Source organism: Carassius auratus, unplaced genomic scaffold, assembly GCF_003368295.1.
Source record: "Carassius auratus strain Wakin unplaced genomic scaffold, ASM336829v1 scaf_tig00020840, whole genome shotgun sequence".
NCBI lineage: Eukaryota > Metazoa > Chordata > Actinopteri > Cypriniformes > Cyprinidae > Carassius > Carassius auratus.
In genome coordinates, this window is record NW_020525063.1 from 242501 (window position 1) to 265000 (window position 22500).

The 22500-nt window shown below is 37.6% G+C and overlaps 2 protein-coding genes across 5 annotated transcripts in view; both read right to left on the reverse strand.

Moving 5' to 3' along the window:
• Positions 1–1076: 1076 nt before the first annotated feature.
• On the reverse strand, positions 1077–19061 carry LOC113076626 (uncharacterized). Of its 4 annotated transcripts, none has more exons than XR_003281217.1 (4): positions 18678–19061; positions 9934–10136; positions 9001–9067; positions 5736–7205 (listed from the first exon to the last, which is right to left on the reverse strand). XR_003281217.1 is itself a non-coding variant. In XM_026249318.1 (3 exons), exons 1-3 carry the CDS (start codon positions 18837–18839, stop codon positions 5036–5038), a joined length of 843 nt encoding a protein of 280 aa, XP_026105103.1. In that variant the 5' UTR covers positions 18840–19061; the 3' UTR covers positions 1077–5035. The 4 variants fall into 4 exon arrangements, 1 of the variants encoding a protein (XP_026105103.1); XR_003281215.1 differs by having other exon boundaries at positions 9934–10177; XM_026249318.1 differs by lacking the exons at positions 9001–9067; positions 9934–10136 and adding an exon at positions 1077–5560 and having other exon boundaries at positions 7050–7205.
• A 1109-nt stretch (positions 19062–20170) lies between these two features.
• The window catches only part of LOC113076628 (ATPase family AAA domain-containing protein 3-like), an 8174-nt gene continuing 5844 nt past the window's right edge, over positions 20171–22500 (reverse strand). Inside the window, exons 12-16 of the mRNA XM_026249319.1 lie at positions 21657–21708; positions 21501–21571; positions 21257–21424; positions 20685–20793; positions 20171–20596 (exon numbers count right to left, since the gene is read on the reverse strand). Of these exons, the coding sequence (XP_026105104.1) occupies positions 20354–20596; positions 20685–20793; positions 21257–21424; positions 21501–21571; positions 21657–21708 (643 nt within the window). The 3' untranslated portion in view covers positions 20171–20353. The remainder of the gene's footprint in view (positions 20597–20684; positions 20794–21256; positions 21425–21500; positions 21572–21656; positions 21709–22500) is intronic.

A 22500-nucleotide genomic window follows, 5' to 3' on the forward strand; every position in this document is an offset into this window, starting at 1 on the left:
GTGTCAGCAGATCAATAATCACAGTTTGCTGCAAGGAAATATTATGGTTTGCAATATTCTCAATAAAAGAGTATTCCGTTTACTAGTTACAACCACTGATCTATATATATATATATATATATATATAGAGAGAGAGAGAGAGAGAGAGAGAGAGAGAGAGAGAGAGAGAGAGATCAGTGGAATGCATTTAGTTGTTTTTATAGAGTCTATGGTTGGAACGCAATCATTTTATTTCACGTCTTTTAAAGATCCGTTTCGGCAGCGCGCGGAACAATAGCGCGACGATCGCTGTTTTAATGTAATATTTTTATAACTTTATAGTTTATACTGTCGAGCGAGCGGCTTTCTCGAAACAAATTTAACTTTTTCTCAAACAGATTCAACTCTAACGAGTCGGTTCGCTGTAAATGGATCTCGCTCTAGCTTCGGAAAGCCCGATTCTTTATAGCGAGTCGGTTCTTTAAAAGGCTTCGGGAAAACCGTCTCATTCGAGCGAGTCGGTTTCTTCTGACTGTGCGTTCACACCGCGGTGGCTCTGACGTAGATCCAACACTTATCCTGTGTTTAAAGTATTTAAAGTTGCAGCAAAGAAAACAAGCGAGTTGATCTTGTGCAGACCATAGACTAACCACAATGAGAGGAATGCTATAATTTAACCTCATTAAATAATGTTTAAATGTCCTTTACCTAATAATGTATTAAGCGCTGTAAAAAAAAAAAACAGTGATGCAAGTAAAAGTCCTGCATTGAAAATGTTATATATAATCAAGTATAAACATTACTTAATTTAAGTATAATCAAGGAAATTCGTTTAAAAGTAAAATGGGACTATAGCCTTCTCTTATTTATTATATCATTACATTATTATAATATCGTTAATGCACATCAGTAACTCACCAGAAACATGCACAATCTCAGACACCGTGGTTCACTATCATTGTTTATTTTATTTTTTATGTCCTTGTACGCTAAAATATAAAATAAACCGTTCGTTTTTTGCATATTCCACCATATTCATGAAAATAAAAAAAACAAATGTGATGTTTGTTTTTCTCAATATTTATTTAAATGCAAGAAATAAATATACAATGAAACCATTACATCAAATTACATTTCACTCAACAAAACATCATACAGTTTCAAAAGTTTCACACTTTTTTTGTTTTTAATTATTTTCAGTGTCTTAATTAAGTAGTTGAAGTCACATAGAAAATTAATTTGGGTACTCTTAGAGCAAACTTGCATTTATGAATAAAGTATTTTGCCAAAAGAATAAATATGTTTCCAATATATTCTATTTTATGATTACAGTGAGAAAAAAAACAAATTACATCTCTCATTACAAAATCAATATCTAATTTTAGTTTTGAAACAAAGAGTTTTGACAATTCCATCAAAAATTGATTAACAAGGGAACAATTAAAGAAAAGATGATCAATTGACTCAGTATTGCTTTTACAGAAATTACATTTCAAATTAACATGACCAAATTTATATGTGATTTCATTAGTGGGATATATATTATGCAAAATTCTTAAGTGTAGTTCTTTCACCTTGTTGGGGATACAAAATTTGTAATGCAAGAGCCATGCTTTTTTCCAACTAATATTTTCTATCAGAGAATTCCAAAAAAATTTCCCCCTCGGGGTAATTCGTTTTCTTGACTGAAACACATTTCTTATAATTTTATTACTACATTTTGGGTCGTAAATACTCTTGTCTTCAATCAGAAATATCTGTTCACTCTTTACAATCTCTTCAAATGATAAATGACATTTCATTAGATGAACAAGACCATTTGGTAAGAAATTCCTTATGAATGACAGGGAAATTATGTTTGGACATGAAATCATTATAAGAATAAAAATTCCCTTGTGGGTCTAACAAATCACAAAGATGATCAATTCCCTTTTCATGCCAATTATTAAAAAAAATTGACTTGTTCTTTGCAAGAATAGTTTCATTATTCCATAGCTTTACTTTATGTGGGGAAAGTTTCCATGCCAACAGTGCCTGTTCGTGGAATTTAGAGAGTTTTATAGGGAGCTTAGAAGGAGAGACATTACAGGTGAGCAAAAACTTAAACCCACCCACTTTTATGAAAAAGATATTGTGTGGGATAAAATACCAAATAGACTCTGGGAAACTGACACAACTCTTTACCCAATTCAATTTGAAAGTATTATTAACATTGAACAAATCAAGCATTTCAAAACCTCCCTCAGCTTTTATACCACATAAAACCTGTTTCTTCAGATACTGATGTTTGTTTTTCCAAAAAAACTTAATAATAAGCAATTAATCTGTTTACAGGTATTTCCATGGACAAATAATGAAAAAGATGGATATATAAAACGAGCTAGACCTTCAGCTTTTATTAAAAGAACTCTACCAAGAAAAGATAAATCTCTTTGAAGCCAATTGTTAAATATTGTTTTAGCTTTTTTAATTTTAGGAAGAAAATTCAAATCTTGTCTAAGAGATATTTTTTTTTGAGATATGAATACCAAGATATTTAACATTATCTTTAATGGGTATATTATTCACAGAAGTTTCAAGAGAGTCAGATAAACAAAGAATTTCGCATTTAGGAATATTTAAAGTTAGACCAGACGCCTCTGAAAATGCATTAATTGTTTCAAGAGCCTTACCAACCTGATTTGTATCCTCTAAAAACAGGGTTGTATCATCCACAAGTTGTGAAATTTTTATCTCACGGCCAAAAATGGACACCCCTTTAATATCAGGATTATTGCGAATACTCAGAGAGAGTAGTTCCTCAAACAACACAAACAAGAAAGGAGAGATTCCACAACCTTGCCTCACTCCCCTGCTAACAGGAAATCTATTAGAAGTATCAGATTGTAAAAGAACCGAGCTATTGATGTCCTTATATATCATTTTAACACATTTGATAAAGTTATCACCAAAGCCAAACAACTCTAATGTCAAGAAAAGAAATGTCTGTTCAATAGTGTCGAACGCTTTGTAGAAGTCTAGAAATAGTATGATTGCATCCGAATTAATATGATGTGAATAATCTATGAGATCTAAAATTACAGTATTATATTACAGCTTATATGTCGTTTAGGCATAAAACCTGTTTGTGTTTCATTAATTATTTCAGACAAACCAGTTTTTAGTCTTCTGGCAAAAACTAATGACATAATTGTATAATCTAAATGTAGTAATGTGATTGGCCTCCAATTGTCAAGTGAGAGAAGATCTTTATCTGGTTTTGGCATTAGGGCGATGAGCCCTTGTTTCATAGAAGTACTTCATTCTTCATTAATAATACCATCTTTGTACATTCTGAGTAGTGGCATCTTGATAGTTTCCCAGAAGTGTGAATAAAACTCAATGGTTAGGCCATCTGAGCCAGGGGATGTGCCTTTCTTCATAGACTGCATTGCGTTAGTAAGTTCGGTTACAGTAAGGTCCTTTTCACAAACCGTTTTAAACTCATTTGAAATTACTGGAATGTAATGTTTAATTTTTTGAAGAAAGGAATTCACATAATTTACATTATAATTTGAACTATATAATTTATTAAAAAAAGAATATACATAATTATTTATTTCAGAGGGTTTTTTGTTAATATTACCATCAATTCTTAAAGCCGTTACAGAGTTTCTTTTTATATTTCTTTTTTCCAAAGAAAAGAAATAGCTGGTATTTTTCTCACCCATTTCCAACCATTTAGCCCTGGATCTTATAAAGACACCTTTGGCTAAATCAAGGTAAAGATCATCTATTTCATTTCGCAAATCAGATAAATAAGTTTCCTCTTCTGTGCTAAGATTTTCTTTAGACAATAACTTTTCAAGATCATTAAGAAGAACTTGACATCTTTGGGAATTAACCCTTTTAAGTTCTTTACCTCGACGCATTGCCAGTTGTCTAACTTTAAATTTGAAAAATTCCCATCTTAGAAGCAGTTTTTTTAACACAATCTACAAATTTTGTATCTGAAAGTAACTTATTATTAAATTTCCAATACCCACGAATTCTTTTACAACTATTTGTATTGCTAATTAAAGAAATTAAGATTAATTTGTGATCAGATAAAGGAGCATAAGTAATCAAAGTATCCAAAGCAAAATGAACTGCATTAGTAGAAAGGAGCCAAAAATCAATTCGAGATTTACGAGTAAGAGCATTATTTGTCCAGGTATATTCCTTATCAAGAGGATGTAAAAAGTGCCAAACATCAGTGACCTGTAAGTCATCACAAAGCAACTCAAAAACCTTAGATGTACTGTTCTTTGAGGGGTATCTATCCACAGAGTCATGTGGGGTATCGTTAAAGTCTCCTCCTATCAATAAATAAGCATCTGTGTGTTTACTTTTTAGATTTATAAGTATCAAAGTAAGTTTTTTAAACATAGATACATTTAAGATGTTTTTGTTATGACCGTAAACATTGCAAATGATAAAATTCGTATTGTCAATATTTAATATTATTATAATCCATCTCCCTTCACCAGAATAAATTATCTCCACTATATCACCTTTCAATTTATTGAGGAAAATAGCGACCCCTGCAGAATGGTTTGTTCCATGACCAAAAAACCCCACTGTGACTTCCAAAACTTTATATCATTATCGCAAGAGTGAGTTTCCTGAAACAAAATAATCTGAGCCTCCCTTTGTTTAAAGCCTTCCTTTTATCGATATCCCTTAGTCCTCTAACATTAAGAGAAATAAGATCTAATCTCCCAAAATTAAAAGCTGTCATCCAACAGAAAGAATAAGGAAAAAAAATAAATAAATAAAAATAAAAGAGAAAAAGGACCTCCCAAATAAGGTTAAGTTTCTCGTAACAAAGAAATAAATAGACCCATCGGGATCTTACATGCAACAAGATGTCAACAAATATTAGAACAATCACATTGTGAGTTGTTAGGGATTATGAAATGTCTAATGAACTTCAAACAACTATCAGTTTGTGTCCATTGTCACTCAGTGTAACTAAACGTCAACATTAACCCTTTTACCTTCAATGTAAGCAAAGGCACCTGTGAATGACGCTCTTTTACCTTCTTCTCTGGCTTTCTTTGGCCCGAACCGCTCTTTCATCAGGTGACAAATCTTCTTTTAGACGGAGATGGGCGTCCTCCAGAAACTTGGAGCCTTTTGCATCTCTCCATACGATATCGCGACAGTGACGCATGCTGAATTGAATGATTATGCTTCTCGCAGTGTTACCGTCTTTCCTCTTTCCAATTCTGTGCACGGAATCCACCACCTCCGGTAGCTTTCCAGCAATTTTCGGAGAGATCTTGCCAAGGATGTTGATCACCATATCCCGAGTGTTTTCCTGTTGATCTTCCTCCTTCATCCCCTGCAGTCTCAGCCCCCATCTTCGTCGATAGCTGTTCGCCTCCAGCAGTTGAAGTTTGAGTTGTGTGTTTTCCTCTCTCAGATCTATGGTCTTCTTTTCCAGCGCAACAATCCTCCCGTTGTGGTTAGCGGTATCTTTAAGTAGTTTTTCAACAGTTTCATTCATGAAAGCCATGGCATGATCAGTGTTTCTCACCGTTGTCTCCATAGAAGAAACCTTTTCGAAAAAAAGATCATTTTCAGCTGGTGAAAACACTGTTTCTCTGCAGGGAGAGGTGTCCCAAACGCCCCGAGAGAAGGTGTTCACAGCACACACGTGCTCAGGTGAGACGGGATACACAGTGTTTGGCATCTACCTAACCCTAACCCTAACCCTAACCCTAAATCTAACCCTAACCCTAACCCTTTCCTGACAGAAGAGGACTGTACATGTTTCTCTCTTATACAACACTAGCATCAACAATGACTGCAGAGCATCTCAAGAAGCAGTTGTGTGCTTCATTAATATCACTGACACTCTGTGAAGACTGTGTATTTCTCCTTTTAACTGATTATAGTTATGTCAATTATTAAATAAGAGGGTCTCCATGTTGGGAATGTAGTTAAGTGTTCTTGATAAACATCTAAATACAGTATTTCCACTAATAGCGGTTATCTTATTAAATATAATCTTGCTTAGAACATTTATTAAACTGCTTTCATTGATCAATGTTAAATACAATTTTCCTTGAAAATGAGCGCAGACAAATAAAATCTGTTCAAAGATCCTCAGTTCGATGTTAGTCTTCTTTCTCTTGTGTTCAGGGAGGAAAGAGAGTCTCTCTAGACCTCGAGATGCCTCCAACACCTCCTCCATCTCTTCTACAACACCCTGTAATCCAGACTCTTCCTCCCTGTATTAAACAGCGAGGCTAATTACAGCTTGTGTGCATCTAGATCAGTAATTACACCCAGCAGTTTAAGACAGAAAGGCCCAGTTTCACAGACAGGGCTTCGCTCAAGACTAGCTTTAAGAGATTATCAGAATGTCTCGATATAATCATTTCTGTGTGTATCTTCAGACACAACTACATCAGTGACACTTTCAGATGTGTTTCTATCCTCCGTTGTCCTCAGCGCTGAAGTCAGTCTATGGGTGAGACTTCGATTAATTAACGAGGAGAATAACAACGAGCAGAGAACAGTAAAACTGTTGTCAGTACAAACCAGTGTGTTCTTCAGATAACAGACTAAAACATTACGATAGCACAGAGGAGATGTCTCAATATCCAGCAGCAAGCGAACTGTTTATACAGCTGAAAACATCTGGACACAGAGACCGGAGCTAGACACGTATAATTAACTTGACATGACTCTTCTACGGCTCATTCTCTTAGAGGATAACTCAAGCTGTTTTAGACCTGTATCAGATTCATAACTGCTTGTGCTTAACACTAAATAAGATCTGTTGAAGAATAGAGGAAGCTGAACTCTCTGGAGCCTGGTAACTTCTGAAGACCAGAGTCTCTTCACGATCCCAGAACTGACCTCAGCTTCAGAGAACTGAACAACAACACTGTCCTCGATCTCTTCTGCATCATTTATTATCTCTGAAACTCAGAAACAGAGTCAACATCTGCTACACTCTTAATTTACATTTAATCCTATTCTCATGACACATTACAACATCTCCTCGGTGCAATGATAACATGATGAATGAAAGTTACCCCTTGTCTGAGCTGGGTGTACTCATGGTGTTGGGGAGATCGATCCAGACGTCTCTGACCTGGAGATGAAGAGCGTTCTGGAGAGATTGGGGTCTCGAGAGGGTCACCATGGACCTCATCATGTGTCCTGAGGGAACACCACCGCATCAGAATCACCTGTTAGACAAACACCATCACAGGTGACCTCAAATACATCAGTGTGCTCTTCCAGACTCAGATGTGTGCTCTTCTCTGTCAATGTGTTCTGCGTTTCATCTGTTAAACCTCTGGAAAGGAAGGTAATATCTCTGCACCACAGCTAAATCTGTCTCTTATTCTTTACAAGTTGTGCAAAGCTGAAGGTGTGTTCAGTGCCAGTGTTTCCAGACTATCTGCAGGATTAATAAACTCAAATATAAGACTTCAAACCTGCACAAATAATTAATAATCAGCATATGACTGGGGTCTTCAGTAACTTATGTAAAAACCATGATTTAAAGGAAATGTTTCTAAAGGAAATAGATGAATACTTATTTTATTAAATTAGTTATATAAGTTATATATATATATTTTTTTTATTATTTATGTATTATTATACATATATATAACTTTCTTATTGTAATTCCTAGAATGCATAATCTTCTTCTTGATCCATCAGTTCACATTTATAATTGATATTTGAACAAGAGATTTGATTGGCCCGACTGAACTATGGCCTGACCCTAGTCTAAGCCTCATAGTTTTGGGTCGTGAGACACCCTGAAATACATGAAAACCTCACTAAACTCAACACTATCTCTACATGACCTTCTGTCTGAAGCGTCAGAAATGATCCAGACTCATGCATCAGACGGACCAGGTCTAGCTGCACATGTCTACTTTTAACAGAAGCCTTTTATATAGAAAAATACTCTAAATGATTATGTTTGTATGTAATTTAATATTGCACGTATTGTCAGTGCATGGAGCGTGCAGCGGCACAGACGTGTGCAGACTGGTGTAGCACATCTCTCTTATAAATGTCAGGGTAAAGTCTGTAGTTCAGTCAGACGTCAGTGACAGAGAAAGTAGAAGGAGGCAGATGTAGTTTATAATTGACATTAACAGAGAGAGAGCACTCCTGATTGATGATCGTTCACGCAGCACGTGTTCTTTACATTCAGACTAAATCATATATGTGTTAAACATGAACCTGATTAATGTGTAACAAGTGATTCTCTTGATTATTACAGGACGTGTGTTCAGATCAAGAACACTCAAAGCGTGAACACAGATAACCAGTGTCTCAGCGAGTGAATACTGGATTATATTGTGTTTCTCATCTCGTGTGTGTGTACTCACAAACACAAGTGAACACAAGAACACATGCTGCTGTGTTTTAATGTGAATCAAACACAGATCAATACATCACTCACTGCTCTTGACTAAATAGGTTGCTCTTTAACTTTACTAAAATATCCATCTATATGTAATCTATTCAGAAATGAATGTGCAGTGTCGCTTCACATTTGAGTAATTACTAGTTTTGTTGTAGTATCAAAATTGGACTAAATTGATATTTCACTGCACCCCTAAACATTTGTAGCACTGACCCCCTCCTCATCACGGAGCGCTTGGCTCTAAATATGAGCGGGGATATTAAAATAAAGATCAGATATGATAGACCAAGGAATGAAGAGAGTAAGCTCACACAATGCATTTAAGCAGGTTTAATTAAGCATGAACATATCTGAAGGAAATATTTATTTGATGAACAAATAAGCCGACTAATATGACAGGTATCGATTATATGGTATCGGTATCGGAGAGTACCAAAAATGCATGTATCGTATTACAAGGTATCGGACTCGTTCTGGAAAACATGTTTTTCCTGATTCTTGTATACAACATTCATTTCATGCTCTTTTGTTTGTCATCTAACAGATTCTTCTGAAGAATAGGTCAGCGAAAGAGAAGAGAACTGAGGTCAAACCTGATGTTTTATAAGAGATCCGGAGCATCAGCCAGATCTTGTGACAGAGATGATCTACGTTAAACTCCTGAAGAGAGAGAGAGAGAGAGAGGGGGGGAGAGGGAGAGAGAGAGAGAGAGAGAGAGAGAGAGAGAGAGAGAGAGAGAGAGAGAGAGAGAGAGAGAGAGAGAGAGGGAGGGAGAGAGAGAGAGAGAGAGAGAGAGAGAGGGAGAGACACAATGACTAACGGTCCACTGTCTGTTCTAACTGTGAGGTAAGGTTTAATTTACTCTAGAGTTTAATTCAGCATCATCTATAAAGTCATGTCAGATGTTGCCCTTGTGTTGTGCATTATAATGGTTTAAAGCACAGCTGGCCGTGGATTATCCTTTAGTTATTGCACAGCTTCCTAACACTAACCAGAAGCAAGTGTTCAGACCTGGTATAATGACAGAATGGGTTATATATTACAGGCTTTGAGTGTCTTGAACACTCAACACATAACTATTACACATCTCCTGTCCAAGCTTCAAGGGTCTGATATCTGACAGAAGATGAACGTGACCAGGTAAATAACTGTGATTGTTCATGATTCACATTCAAGTGAAAGTACATGAACGACTCCTAACATCCCTTGAGTGAAAGTCTTCATCTTAAGACCCTCGTGTTGTTCCAAACTGTTTCTGTCTCCTGCTGAACACTAAAGATGATATTTTAATGAACTGTTGAACTGGTCCCATTGACTTCTCTAGTATGGACCATCAACATTCTTCAAAATATCTTCTTTAGTGTTCAGCAGGAGACAGAAATGCATTCAGGTTTGGAAGTATGTAGTATTTGCACTAAATGTAGCTCTAAGATGCATTAGTCCCCAACACCTAAGAACATACAGTGGAAAACAATAAAGCGTTCATTTGTATTGAGAGCGATCATGCTTATTTTCTAAAGTCACACCTCAATATTGTAATAAATGAAGATCGGCACAGCATCCTCTTAAACGTTAATCCCAATATCCTTCAGAAGCTCTCTTCAGTAAAACAGATAAGATGAAGTTTAGTCAAATGTTTTGGGTCTCTGCTGTATTCTCCAAACCCTGGTCAGACCGGACTCTTGATGGGACACCAGACTGAATCATGAGCACAGGGACGCTCGGTCATCTGGAGACACAGAAAGATACGATTCGATTCCACCGTGACATCTACAGAATACACAAGAATATCAGAAAAACAAGTTCAGTATCAGAAAGCACCAATAACACACATCACCCAGTCATCAGATATGAAATATGTTCACATCACCTGAAATGGCCAATTACAGTTAATACTACCATTATATTTCACATCTGTGTGACAGTAGATCAATATGATTACATAATCTCCATAATTTAATGGAGCCATCCAACAGTTTTCCTTCATACGAGCAGCGCGTCGCATCAGAAGCTAAAGAAACCTTTATAAATCAATGATACTGAGTGTTACTCATACAAATATGTCCTGCAGGAACATGAGGCAAGTAATGTGTGCCTCAGAGAAGACAGATTTTAGTCACATTACAACACATTATTTTGTTTAAGAACGATAGTTTTCCAGTGGATATGATGTGTTTGTGATAGAGTAATATCTCCAGAGTTAGGACACTTTCTGTGTTTCCTCAAGGCTGCGGTCACGCTCTGAATCAGAAACACTTGATGAAATGATACAGTCTTCTGTGAATCTGTAACACTTATAGTGTAACTACACCAGGAAACATTGAAAGAGGATCTTCAGAATGAAGCATGACTCTGATTTTGCCTGATTATTAAAACTAATTAATCAAATGTTCACTTATATTGAACAAAAGCTATAGATTCTTATAAAAAGAGATATATTTAAACTGATCTAGGTTTACAATGTATTTGGGAAACAGCCCTGATTGGGTGTTGGTCCAGCTCAAACACTTAAACCAGTCTGGACCATTAAACTACTAATAGAGAAGATAATATATATATTTACATGAAAAAACAACACTTTTCTGAATTTCCGATGTGATAACCGTGGAAACGTAGGTTAACTTAACCAGTGTGAAAACAGAATATACTCAGATCCCGGTGAAATCTGCCGGAGATCGGTGAACTTTCTCTGGCCTCAGGTGATGCTTCATCCTCCGTCTGACGGTTCTCTCGCTCGCTCCGAGTAACTTCACCATCTCACGAGCAGTAAAACCATCAGTGTTTGTAACGGGACGAGACACCGGGGAATCTGCTGTCTGCTTTCTGCTTTCATTGCTTTAATTAGTCTTGTCTCTGAGGTTCATCACCTCAGGAAACTTTGACGAGTAATCCACCATCAGAAGAAATGACTGAGCTCTGATTTGAAAGATGTCTCCTAACCAGAGGAGCTCTGGGATTTCATGAGAGATGAGCGGCTCTTTCTGGTTCCTGGCTGAAACATCTCATCCATCTGCTCATGTGTTCGGTCATTCCAGGCCACTACAGACGTTTGTGCGCTGCATCTCTTGATGTGAGATATGTCGTTTCTGCAACATCTCTCAGGAATCAAGATTGTTTATTTCAGTGATAAGCAGTCTGTTGCCCCGAGGAGGACTGGAGCGGTGACGTCTGTGTGTAACAGCGTGTCCTTCAGTTCGCTCAGCACTGCTGAGGGACTTCTTCTGCATGTATGACCGGGATTGCTTTTGGATCCACATGAATATGATGTTCACCCGGAAACTGACCGAGCCCTTCTAAAACTGTTGGATGTTGTGCTATCAGCTCCTCTGTGGAGGTAGAGCGCTTGATTACAACAGTCTCGACTCTTTTTATCAGGTGCATCTGTTCACATGCTTCCTCACGCAGTACTGGGATGGACGAGTGTCGGGTGATGTAATAGGGTAAACACACCTGCACTTTGGGTGTGACACACTGAAGACTGGCCACGCTCTCAGGCTTTAATTCAGTTCCACCATACGCCGTACAGAATACTCAAAGTCGATTGCAACTAGGCCTGCACGATTCTTGGAAAAATATGAATCACGACTTTTTAGCTTAGAATTGATATCACGATTCTCGACAACGATTTTTTCTCTCATGAAATGTAAATGTTTATTGCACACATGAACCATGACAAACAAAACAAATTGGAAGTACCAAAAATATTTGTTTTGGCACCTATAGACAGTCCCTCCAGAAAAACGCAGATTTTTTTGTGATTGTTGCGGGCAAAAATCCTTGATTTTGCGGCAGGTTTTCTTAAAAAATGCGATGGAATATGCAGGATATTTTTGCAATCTTATGCTATGAAATTGCGGGAACTTGCAAAAACTGCGGTTTGATGAAAAAGAGAAAAAAAGGTGACCCCCCCCCCCCAACACCCTGTTCTCACTAGGCTACTACCTTACTGTAAAGAGTAATTTATTATGACTTCCTATGATGAGCAAGCATACTAAATCACATAATATTTAAGTTCTAATTCTGTTTTATTTCAGACCTTAATTAACACATGGCTCAAACTTACAAAACATTGAGTCAAACAAGTTCTCTAGCTTTACACAAGGAATATTCAACTACTTCTGTAAAAATGAATACAAACAAAATATACACACAAATATACAAATGCTGTTTTACAGGAATTGCAAAGTGCAATCTCTTATTGCAACGTAAATCATTTTACATACTACTAATATACTTACAACTGTAAGGTTTTGGTACTATTCTGTAACAAAAAAGTACAATCTTACAACTGTAGAGGTGCATCAACTTCTGAATGAAACTACAACAGTCCACTGTGGAAATGAAAACTAACGGCCTATCATTCGTCATCCTGATCCTCATCCCTCTCTCAAAATAATTTGCCCCCACTGTCATGTAACACCCCGGGTAACTGCTTCGCGCTCTTTTGCGCTTATTTTTGTTGGCAGATGAGAATGATTTGCGTCCTTCACCCTGGTTTCACCGCGGGCTTCACAGATGATGTTCACGTCGCGCAATTACGTCACTTCATAAGGTTCCCATTGGGAAATAATGGCGATTTGGGGGTCGGCCAAGATGGCGGCGTTGTAGGTGGTTTGTGTGTTTGTTCTACAGGGAAATAGAGGTGAAGTGGTGATATAACCAACTGTTAGACTGTTGATAACGTGGTCATAAGTGGGAAAAGTCATATAATTCCATTTTGACATATTTCTGTATGGGAAAAAAAGGAAAGAAGAAAGTCAAACAACCGTGTCTTGACAATATGGCTTCCATGGTTGATCAGTTTGAGGATTCAGCATCGGTCTGTAGTAGCACAGGACTGAAGTCACAGCGAGACACGGAGTTACAATGGTTTGATTCGTGTCCAAACTTTGATAATGAGGTTATTGTCGCTGCTCTTTCGAATACTCCTCAGAAGCCAGCTGCCAAAAAATCGAAACGCGCGGAATCTAACGTTAGTGGAATCAGTAATGAGGATGTCTTGGCCGCAATACGCGAGCTGGCTTTAAAGCACGACAAGACTTTTCAAAAGATTTCAGCGATCGAAACTACCACCGAAACAACCTCGAAACAAATCCAAAGTCTGACAGCGACGGTGCAACAGCTTGTTGTTGATGTCGGCATTCACAAAGAGGCACTTAATCATCTGGAATCAGAGATCCACTCTATAAGAAAGGAAAACAAATCCGTGAAAGCAAGTCTACAGGATTGCAGCCGTTACAGTTGGAAATGGTGTCTGAAGTTGCACGGTGTTGCGGATAAAGATGGCGAGGATGTCCGAAGCCTGGTTCTTAATATACTAAAGAAGATCGCTCCTGGAATCGGAGACGAGCTAAATGACAGTGTCGATGTTGCTCATCGTCTGGGACCGAAACGAGCGGATGGTAAGGCCAGATCGATCATAATCCTCTTCTCACTGCGTCGCATCCGTGACTTGATTTGGGGTGCTGCCAGAGGCTGCAAATTTCTACCTGACAACAAACTGCGTCTTTCGGAGCCTCTGTCTCCTGACGATAGAGCAGTGCGGGACAAGTTGTGGCCTCTAGTGAAGAAGGCACGGGAGGAAGGCAAGAGAGCAAGCTTCCGCAGCTCTTTTGCTTTGATTGACGGGAAGCAAGTCTTCTATTCTGATGTTACCTAAGCTGACTGCACTGGCTTCTTTTCTCATGCAGCACTTTAAAACGCACAACACGATTAACAACAGTATCTGCATAAAAACATACATAAAGTTGTGTGTAACATGGAAGTTACTATTTTTGATCCCCCTTAATTGTTATCCTTAATATTTTTTTGAATTCTTTAATTGTTTTTCACTCTAAGTCAATATATTTCATAGGTTATTAACCACCTCTCCCTTTACATTTAGGGTTAAGCTAAAGAAAGCTACTTTTTGTGGTTTTGTTTAAATTGTTTGGTAGTTCTTATGGAGTACAAGTTCAAATCGTTGTCTGTTGCAACGTTGAATGTTCGAGGTTTGCGGGATGGTTTAAAAAGAAAAGCCATTTTTTTATTTTGTAAAAGAAGTGCAGCTGATCTTATATTTCTTCAAGAAATTCACTCAGGGGAAACAGATGTTAGATTTTGGAGGAATCAATGGGGAAACTCAATTTTCTTTAGTCATGGCAGCAATCACTCGGCAGGAACTGCTATTATGTTACACCGTTTTAGAGGGACCGTTTTAGAAACTTTGAGCTCTGAAGAAGGCAGATGGGTTATTGCCGTAATCAACAAGATAATGCTACCTTCATAACTTGCTGTGTATATGGTCACAATTCTTCTGCATCCAACAGAGTAATGTTCTCTCATTTAGTGGATAAACTTAGGCAAGTAAATAGGAAGTATATTGATGCTTATTTCATTTTGGGAGGAGATTTCAATGAATGCATAGATGATTGTTTGGACAGATACCCCCTAGACTTGATGGTGGAAAAAATAATGACTTAATTTTTTCTCTTTGCACAGATCTCTCCCTGACCGATGCATGGCGGTTCTTTAACCCTTATACTAAAGATTTTACCTGGTCAAATAAAACTTTATCTCTTAGATCCAGGATTGACTTTTTTTTAATTTCTTCTTCTATTCTTAGCTATTTAAAAGATATTTCTCACACCATTGCCCCCTTATCTGATCATAAGTTAGTTTTTTTAAAGATAAGTGACGTCCAGGATAATCCGAGACTCAGGGGTTACTGGAAATTTAATAATACCTTGCTAAAAGATCAACAGTTTAATCATAGTATCATCAAGCTTATCAAAGAATTATTTACTGATTTAAATGGGGATTATAAAAAAACATGGGAGTTCTTTAAATATAAAGCCAGACATACAGCAGTTGTAAGAAGTAAAGAAATTAAAAAGAGTAAACGTCAAACTGATTCAGAGTTGGTTAATAAACTTAATGAATTATTGACTAAAAGTAAAATTACAGAAGAAGAACATTTAGAAATAAAAAAGTTAAATTTGGAGCTTGATAAAGCCTACTTAGATTTGGCTAAAGGGGCATATATAAGGTCTCGTGCTAAATGGTTGGAGGAGGGGGAAAGCAATTCTAGTTATTTTTTTGCCCTGGAAAAAAGGAACGGTCAGAGGAAAGCTCTCTCTGCACTAAACATTGATGGAGTCATTTCTAAAGATCAAAAAGTAATATCTGATTTTGTTGCAAACTTTTATAGCACTCTTTATACCTCTAATTTCAGCAATAATATTTCTGAGAAATTTATTGATTTAATTAAACACCATATTAAAGTTATTGATCGAGAGTATAGTCAAATTTGTGATTCCCCTTTATCAATTGATGAAATCAAGCAAGCTCTACATAAAATGAAAAAAGGTAGATCCCCTGGGATTGATGGGCTCTCGGTAGAATTTTATCTTCATTTTTGGGAGTTTATTAAATTACCATTATTTCATATGTATAATGAATGCATCAGTCAGGGAGATATGACGGCTACTATGAAACAGGGAGTCATCTCTCTTATACCCAAGCAAGACAAGGATCCTTTAATAATCGACAATTGGCGACCTATTACTCTGTTATTAGACTATAAAATATTAGCCTCTGTCTATGCTAAAAGATTAAGTTATGGTTTAGACAATATAATTTCAGAATCTCAATCTGGTTTCATGAAAGGCCGTCACATTTCTAACAACATAAGATTAGTACTGGACTTGCTGGATTATTCCGATTTAATACATTCTGATGGTCTCATACTTTTTCTCGACTTTCATAAAGCCTTTGACTCCATAGAACACAAATTTCTTTTTCGTACTCTAGAATTATTTGGATTTGGCAAAGCATTTATGGAGACTGTATCCATGTTTTATAGAGGCATTAACAGCTCAGTAATTGTGAACTTTGACACTTCTAAGAGGTTTAATATATATCGTGGAGTCAGACAGGGCTGTCCAATCTCCCCATTTTTATTTCTTTTAGCCACAGAGTTACTCTGTCTAAGAATTAAACAAGATGAAAGTTTGAAAGGAATCTCAATTTTTGACAGAGAGTTCAAAATATCACAGCTAGCAGATGACACTACGCTGTTTTTGCAGGACAAATGTCAGTTACCAAAAGCTCTGGATTTGGTTGAACAATTCTCATGTGCTTCAGGTCTAAAACTTAATACTTTGAAATGTGAAATTATGACAATTCACGATATGGATGATATAGTCTTAGGAGGCATCCTAGTTAAAAAAAGTGTAAAATATTTAGGAATTCATATCAGTAGAAATGTAATCAGTAGACATCATTGAAATTTTTCTGATAAAATTATAAAAACGAAACAGATCTTTAATATCTGGCTTCAGAGAGATCTTACATTATATGGTAGAGTTCTTTTATCTAAAGTTGAAGGGCTCTCTCACTTTGTATATTCTGCTCTTTCTTTGTTTGTCAACGATAAAGCTATAAAGGAAATTAATAAAATATTTTTGGATTTTATCTGGAAAAATAGACCGTACAAGTTAAAAAGAGATGTCCTTACCAACTCCAGAAGCGAAGGTGGCCTTGATTTTTTGGACTTTGCAGACACTGTAAACACCTTTATTAAAGTAAACTGGCTGAAAAGATGCCTTCCAAATCCAATGTCAATGTGGTTTTTTATCCCAAATAAGATATTTGACCAACTTGGTGGCCTATCTTTCTTACTGAAATGTAATTTTCTGCCTGGTAAGTTACCTATTTCCTTATCTAACTTCCACCATCAATGTCTTCTTTCCTGGAAATTGTGTTTTGTCCATGGATTCTCCCCCCATAAAGTTTTCCTTTGGAATAATGCTGATATAACGGTTAGAAATAAATCACTTTTTTTCCCTAGATGGTTTAATAATAACTTGAACTCTATTCTATCTGTGTTTGACAAGTCTGGTAATATTCTAACTTACGAACAATTTATGAATCTTCATAATTTTCCAGTCCCACCAAAGGAATATAATAATTTGATGAGAGCCATCCCAGTAGGTTTAACTCAGTTAATTTCAAGTCACCTTAAATTCAGTAAAGGCAACAGTGTTTATCCGGCTTTAAGTTTGGGGGGTATTGGTATTTTAGATCGGAAATGCAATAACAGACATATCCGCAAAATATTTCAGACAAAAAGAAAGATTGTTCCAAGAGGGAAATTCTACTGGGGTTCCTTTTTAACAAATATAAATTGGAGAAAGGCCTGGCTCCTGCCAAGTAAATTTTGCATTTCTAATAAGGTAAAGGAGATCCATTATAAAATCCTTCATAAAATTTACCCCGTTAATCTGTCTATCTCAAAATATTCTAATGTCGATGAATCATGCTCATTTTGTGGTTTTGTGGAGGAAACAGCTGCCCATCTGTTTTTTGATTGCGGTGTTACCAACAAATTATGGGGTGACATAAGCACCTACATTTCTAACCTTACAAATGTGTCCCACACTTTTACCCTCAAAGATGTTATCTTTTATTATGAAAATCCAAAGCTATTATCTGTTGAATATGTTGTTAATTTTCTTATATTGAATGCAAAATTTTTCATTCATAAACAGAAATGGCTTAAGTCTCCTTTGTCTTTCCCCCTTTTTCTTATGGAATTGGACTCTCTTGTTTCATCTCTTAGACTTACAAAGAACAAAAAGAGTAGCAAGTTTTTGATGTATTATGACAACTTTTCCAAAAGAATGTAAGTTTATTTTTGCACTTTTATGTATCAATAATACTATAATTTTATATGCAAATCCAGAATGTCTATTTTATTTTATGTTTGCTTCTAATTGGAGTGTATTTATATCTCGCTTCCCTGTGTTTTTGTATATTTGTACAACTTTTTTTCTTGCAATAAAAAATAAAAAAAATAAAAAATAAAAAAATAATGGCGATTTACTTCTGTGAAGTAAACGCAACATTTTTCAACTTTCTGCTAATATATATGTATATATATTTTTTTTTGCAACGAAAATTATAATTATGAAATCATTCTACCTCCGCATATTTTGCTTCCTGAAATCGGGATTTTATGCGGCGAAAGTGCGGCGTATTTGACAAAATGCGTTTTTCTGGAGGGACTGTATAGAGCATTGCACATCACCACAAGCCTGTAAACATAGAGGCTTCAATGAATAAAGAAGAAACACTCTTTAACCGCTTGCTTTTTGTACAATTAACATTCAACTGGCCATTCAAGTAGGTTACCAAAACTAGAAGTTAAACGCACTGTGCTGAATATGGCCTGAACTAAATAGGCTAACGTTAGTTGAAACGTCATTCAACATTCTGAGGTAAAGCATACCTTGCAGATCACCTTGCAAATCACACCAGATTGACCCTGGTCTTCTTGCTTGAATCCAAAATACTTCCACACCACCGAATGCGAGCCTTTTTTCGGAACAAGTTGAGACTGAGTGGTTGGCTGATTCTCGCCAAAAGGACCTGGGTTTTCATCAATATCCATTTAGTTTATTTTGTGAACTACCGCGCTCGCTCGACGAGTGAAACACGAGACTAAAAGGTGCTTTGTCATTGGCTGAGGGTGAAGCCCTGTGAGAGCGGTCCTTTCAAAATAAAGGCTGATTTTTTTTAAACGAAGTCATTTAAAAATTAAATCGTGAACAGGGTGAATCGAGATCGCGATTTTATAACGATTTATCGTGCAGGCCTAATTGCAACAACACTGATTCATGCAGGGATTGATAAATGTGGAGAGGTATCATTTGAGTCCAATTTAAACTTCACTGTCACATTTCCAATGTCTACTAAAACTGATTTGGCTTTATTCAAATGTGTGCATAATCACATTCAATGAATCAAGTCTAAATAAATTGTTCAGATTAACAAGGCACGAGATTTTCTCGCATAATTAAATTAAAAATTAAGGGTTATTAAATTAAATTTATGCATTTAGAAGACACTATTATCCAAAGCGACTTACAGTGCATTCAAGCTATCAATTTTTACATATCATGTAAAATAATAATTTTCTTGCATAATTATTGTAATTGTTTGGTCAGACAGTTCATATATTATATATCCACCAGCAGGGACGTGCAAGAGGGGGGTGGAGTGGGGTGCAGAATGTTAAGTGGGCCCATCAGACTCTGTTTACGTGACTGCAGCGCTGCACACGACCGTTGTTGAGCCCAATTCTGACCCCCTGACAAATTATTACCCCCTAGTATTGATAGGTTTAGGAGTAGGTTTGGGAGAGGGGGGTTCCACTGACGTATGCGCACAGCTGAGGAACCCTTGTGCATGCACAGTAAAGGTATAACCTGTGGTGAAAAAGGCATTTTAAACTTTATTTTGGGGCAAAGTCATCAATGTTTTTCAGCGATTTATTTCATATTTCACTGCTGTTTCTATGTCCCGGTGACCAGTGAAAGTGCAGTTCTGACTCTCTGCCCATTCATTTAGATAGGAGCTGCTGTTGTTATCCTGAAATAGCGTCCCGGAGGCGTTCCCAAGATGGCGGCCGAGTGGCACTACTTGTTGAAGGGACTTTGTTAGAATCCAGCGAGTTCACTTGAACCGGATCTCGGATCAATGGAGAGTCAGAATCATTCCGGTGAGTCGCTCTGTTCGGAAGGAAAGACTGCAGTGGCAGTCTTTTTGAAACACTGTGTTTTTGACTCAGTTTTATTAATTTGTTTGTTAAATTGATGATAAAATTAATTCATAATCCATTAATTCACACCTAATTTGGCATCTTTCATGTGAAAAGATGTACATCGTGTTGGAGAGTTGTTAGTGATCTGGTCGATTCCCTTCAAACTCAAACAGACGTCATAAGAAGTGAAAATGGCTTTACTGTCAGCCGTAAAAACAGTTTCCACTGATCTCATGTGGACTTGTTTCAGTCTCTCAGCGATTATTAACATGAATATCAATATTACAGACTGGTGATCAGTAAACATGGATACAGACAGACAAACAGCAGCTTTAATGACACATGAAGAGACTACACGAGCGTTAAACTGGAGTCCCGTCAGGCTTGCTCCGCTCTGATGGCACTTCCTGTAGAGGGCGGAGCACTTCCTGTGCCTTGAGCGGCGGCGCGGAGGCTTTGGCGGGAATCGTCCGGCCCTCGTTATCCAGAACCCCTTCTCCATGGAGCCAGTCCATCTTCTGCTGGTGCTGTCTCACAGCTTCATCCACCCGCGCATCCATCATAGCCTCGGTCAGTACACCATCCTCAGAGGAGTACGCCGCCGCCTAACACACACACACATTACCCATGAGCCTCTGCGGCACACGCCTCCAGAGCAAATGTTTTGTATGTGTCAGTAACAGAAGAACACACCTGCCAGGCCACTGCCAGTTTGGAGATCTCTCGCCCGGACATTCCCTCCACACGCTTCGCGATCTCTGAACACTTCAGTCCGTAATCAAACTGAGCCAGCTTCATCCTCCTGCGCACACACACACACACACACACGCACGCACGCACAGCGTTTACTTCATACACCTGATGAAACGGTATCTGTTGTGTTAATAATACACTGAAGCTCTCAGCATTACACAGAGATGGAGTGTGAGACACATGCAGAGGATTAGAGTTTGTCATTTATCTTCTCTGAACACATGAACCATCTGTCACACACACACACACACACACTCTCTGAAGTCCAGAGACAGTGTGTTAAAAGAGCAGTGTTAGTTCATATCCGTGGTGTCCCAACACAGCACAGCACACTTGATGATCTCAGCTTTATCTGAAGTACTAAAGAGTCACTTGTGGTATATTAACTACAGAATAAGTGTGTGAAAATAGAGCACTTTAAATACATCATGGAACTGTACTGTTTTGGGTATGACTGAGTGTGTTCACTGATTGTGTGTGTTAACTGTGTGTGTGTGTGTGTGTGTGCTCACTGGCGTCCTCCGGTGGCCGGCTGCAGCACGTATTTGTCGAAGTAGAGTCGTACGAGTCTCTCTCTCTCCTCGAGGCCCGGCAGCATGAAGTTCACGATCTCATCGATTCGGTCGTTTATGGCCCAATCAAACTGCTCCGGCTGATTACTGGCCAGAACCAGCATGAACCTGAAACACACACACACCACATCAGTATCATGTCAGCCGTGTGTGTGTGTGTGTGTGAGAAAGAGAGTGCGTTTACTTGTTGCTCTGTTCTCCGGTGCGGTACAGGAATGCGTTCAGAGTCGCGCGTAGATCCTCACTAATCCGCTCCTGAAACACACACACGTCACATGACTGCAGCACACACACACACACACACAGATACACACACGCAGTGAGGGAGTGTGAGACTCACGGAGGATCTCTTGCGCAGGAATGCATCGGCTTCATCCACAAACAGCAGCAGCCTGGAGAACACACACACACACACACACACACACACGGTCATCACTCAGTCAGAACTTATCTGGGAAAGATAGAAATGTGTGTCTAATATAGAGTAACTTAGTAAACGGTTTATTTTAAGTAATCCACTGTTTTGTAGAAGGGGGTCTTCCCCTGAGACTCAGAGTCAGATCACAGAGTAATAATGAGTTCAGAAAGAGTGCAGCTGAAGTGAAGATAATGGTTAAACACTCAGTCTAGGTGCTAATTCTGGGTTTATCACCAGGTTCACTCAGGTGTGTCGGCCAGAACACCACTTAAGGCCGAAATATTCCAGAGTATGAAATGAAGAGCGGAAAGATAATTCTTATTATTCTGTTTATTCCTCCTCTTTCTTGTATGAGCGAGTTTAAATGTGAGAGTAATTTCTAGTGTGGTTTCTATAAAGAGAGAACAAATACAAATGAATAAAGGAAACATATGCATAGACTCATTCAACACTCATTCAATAAACATTACAAACATAAATTAAACAGTAGTCAGAATATGACTATATCTCTTAAACCCTAAAATGTAAGCAGAGAGAAAGGATTCAGACACTTCTCAGATTTTCTACCATGCATTAAGTTATCAATAACGTAGATAGAACTTTCTGTCTTCTATGATATACTTTAAAGCATCAATAGCGGTCCAGATAATGATATTTAACACCACTTCATATTTTACTCAGCCACAGAGCACTTAACATTCATAACAACAAGTATTGAATAAAGTATAAACATGTCTGAACACGATGTGACCCATTTAACCCAACG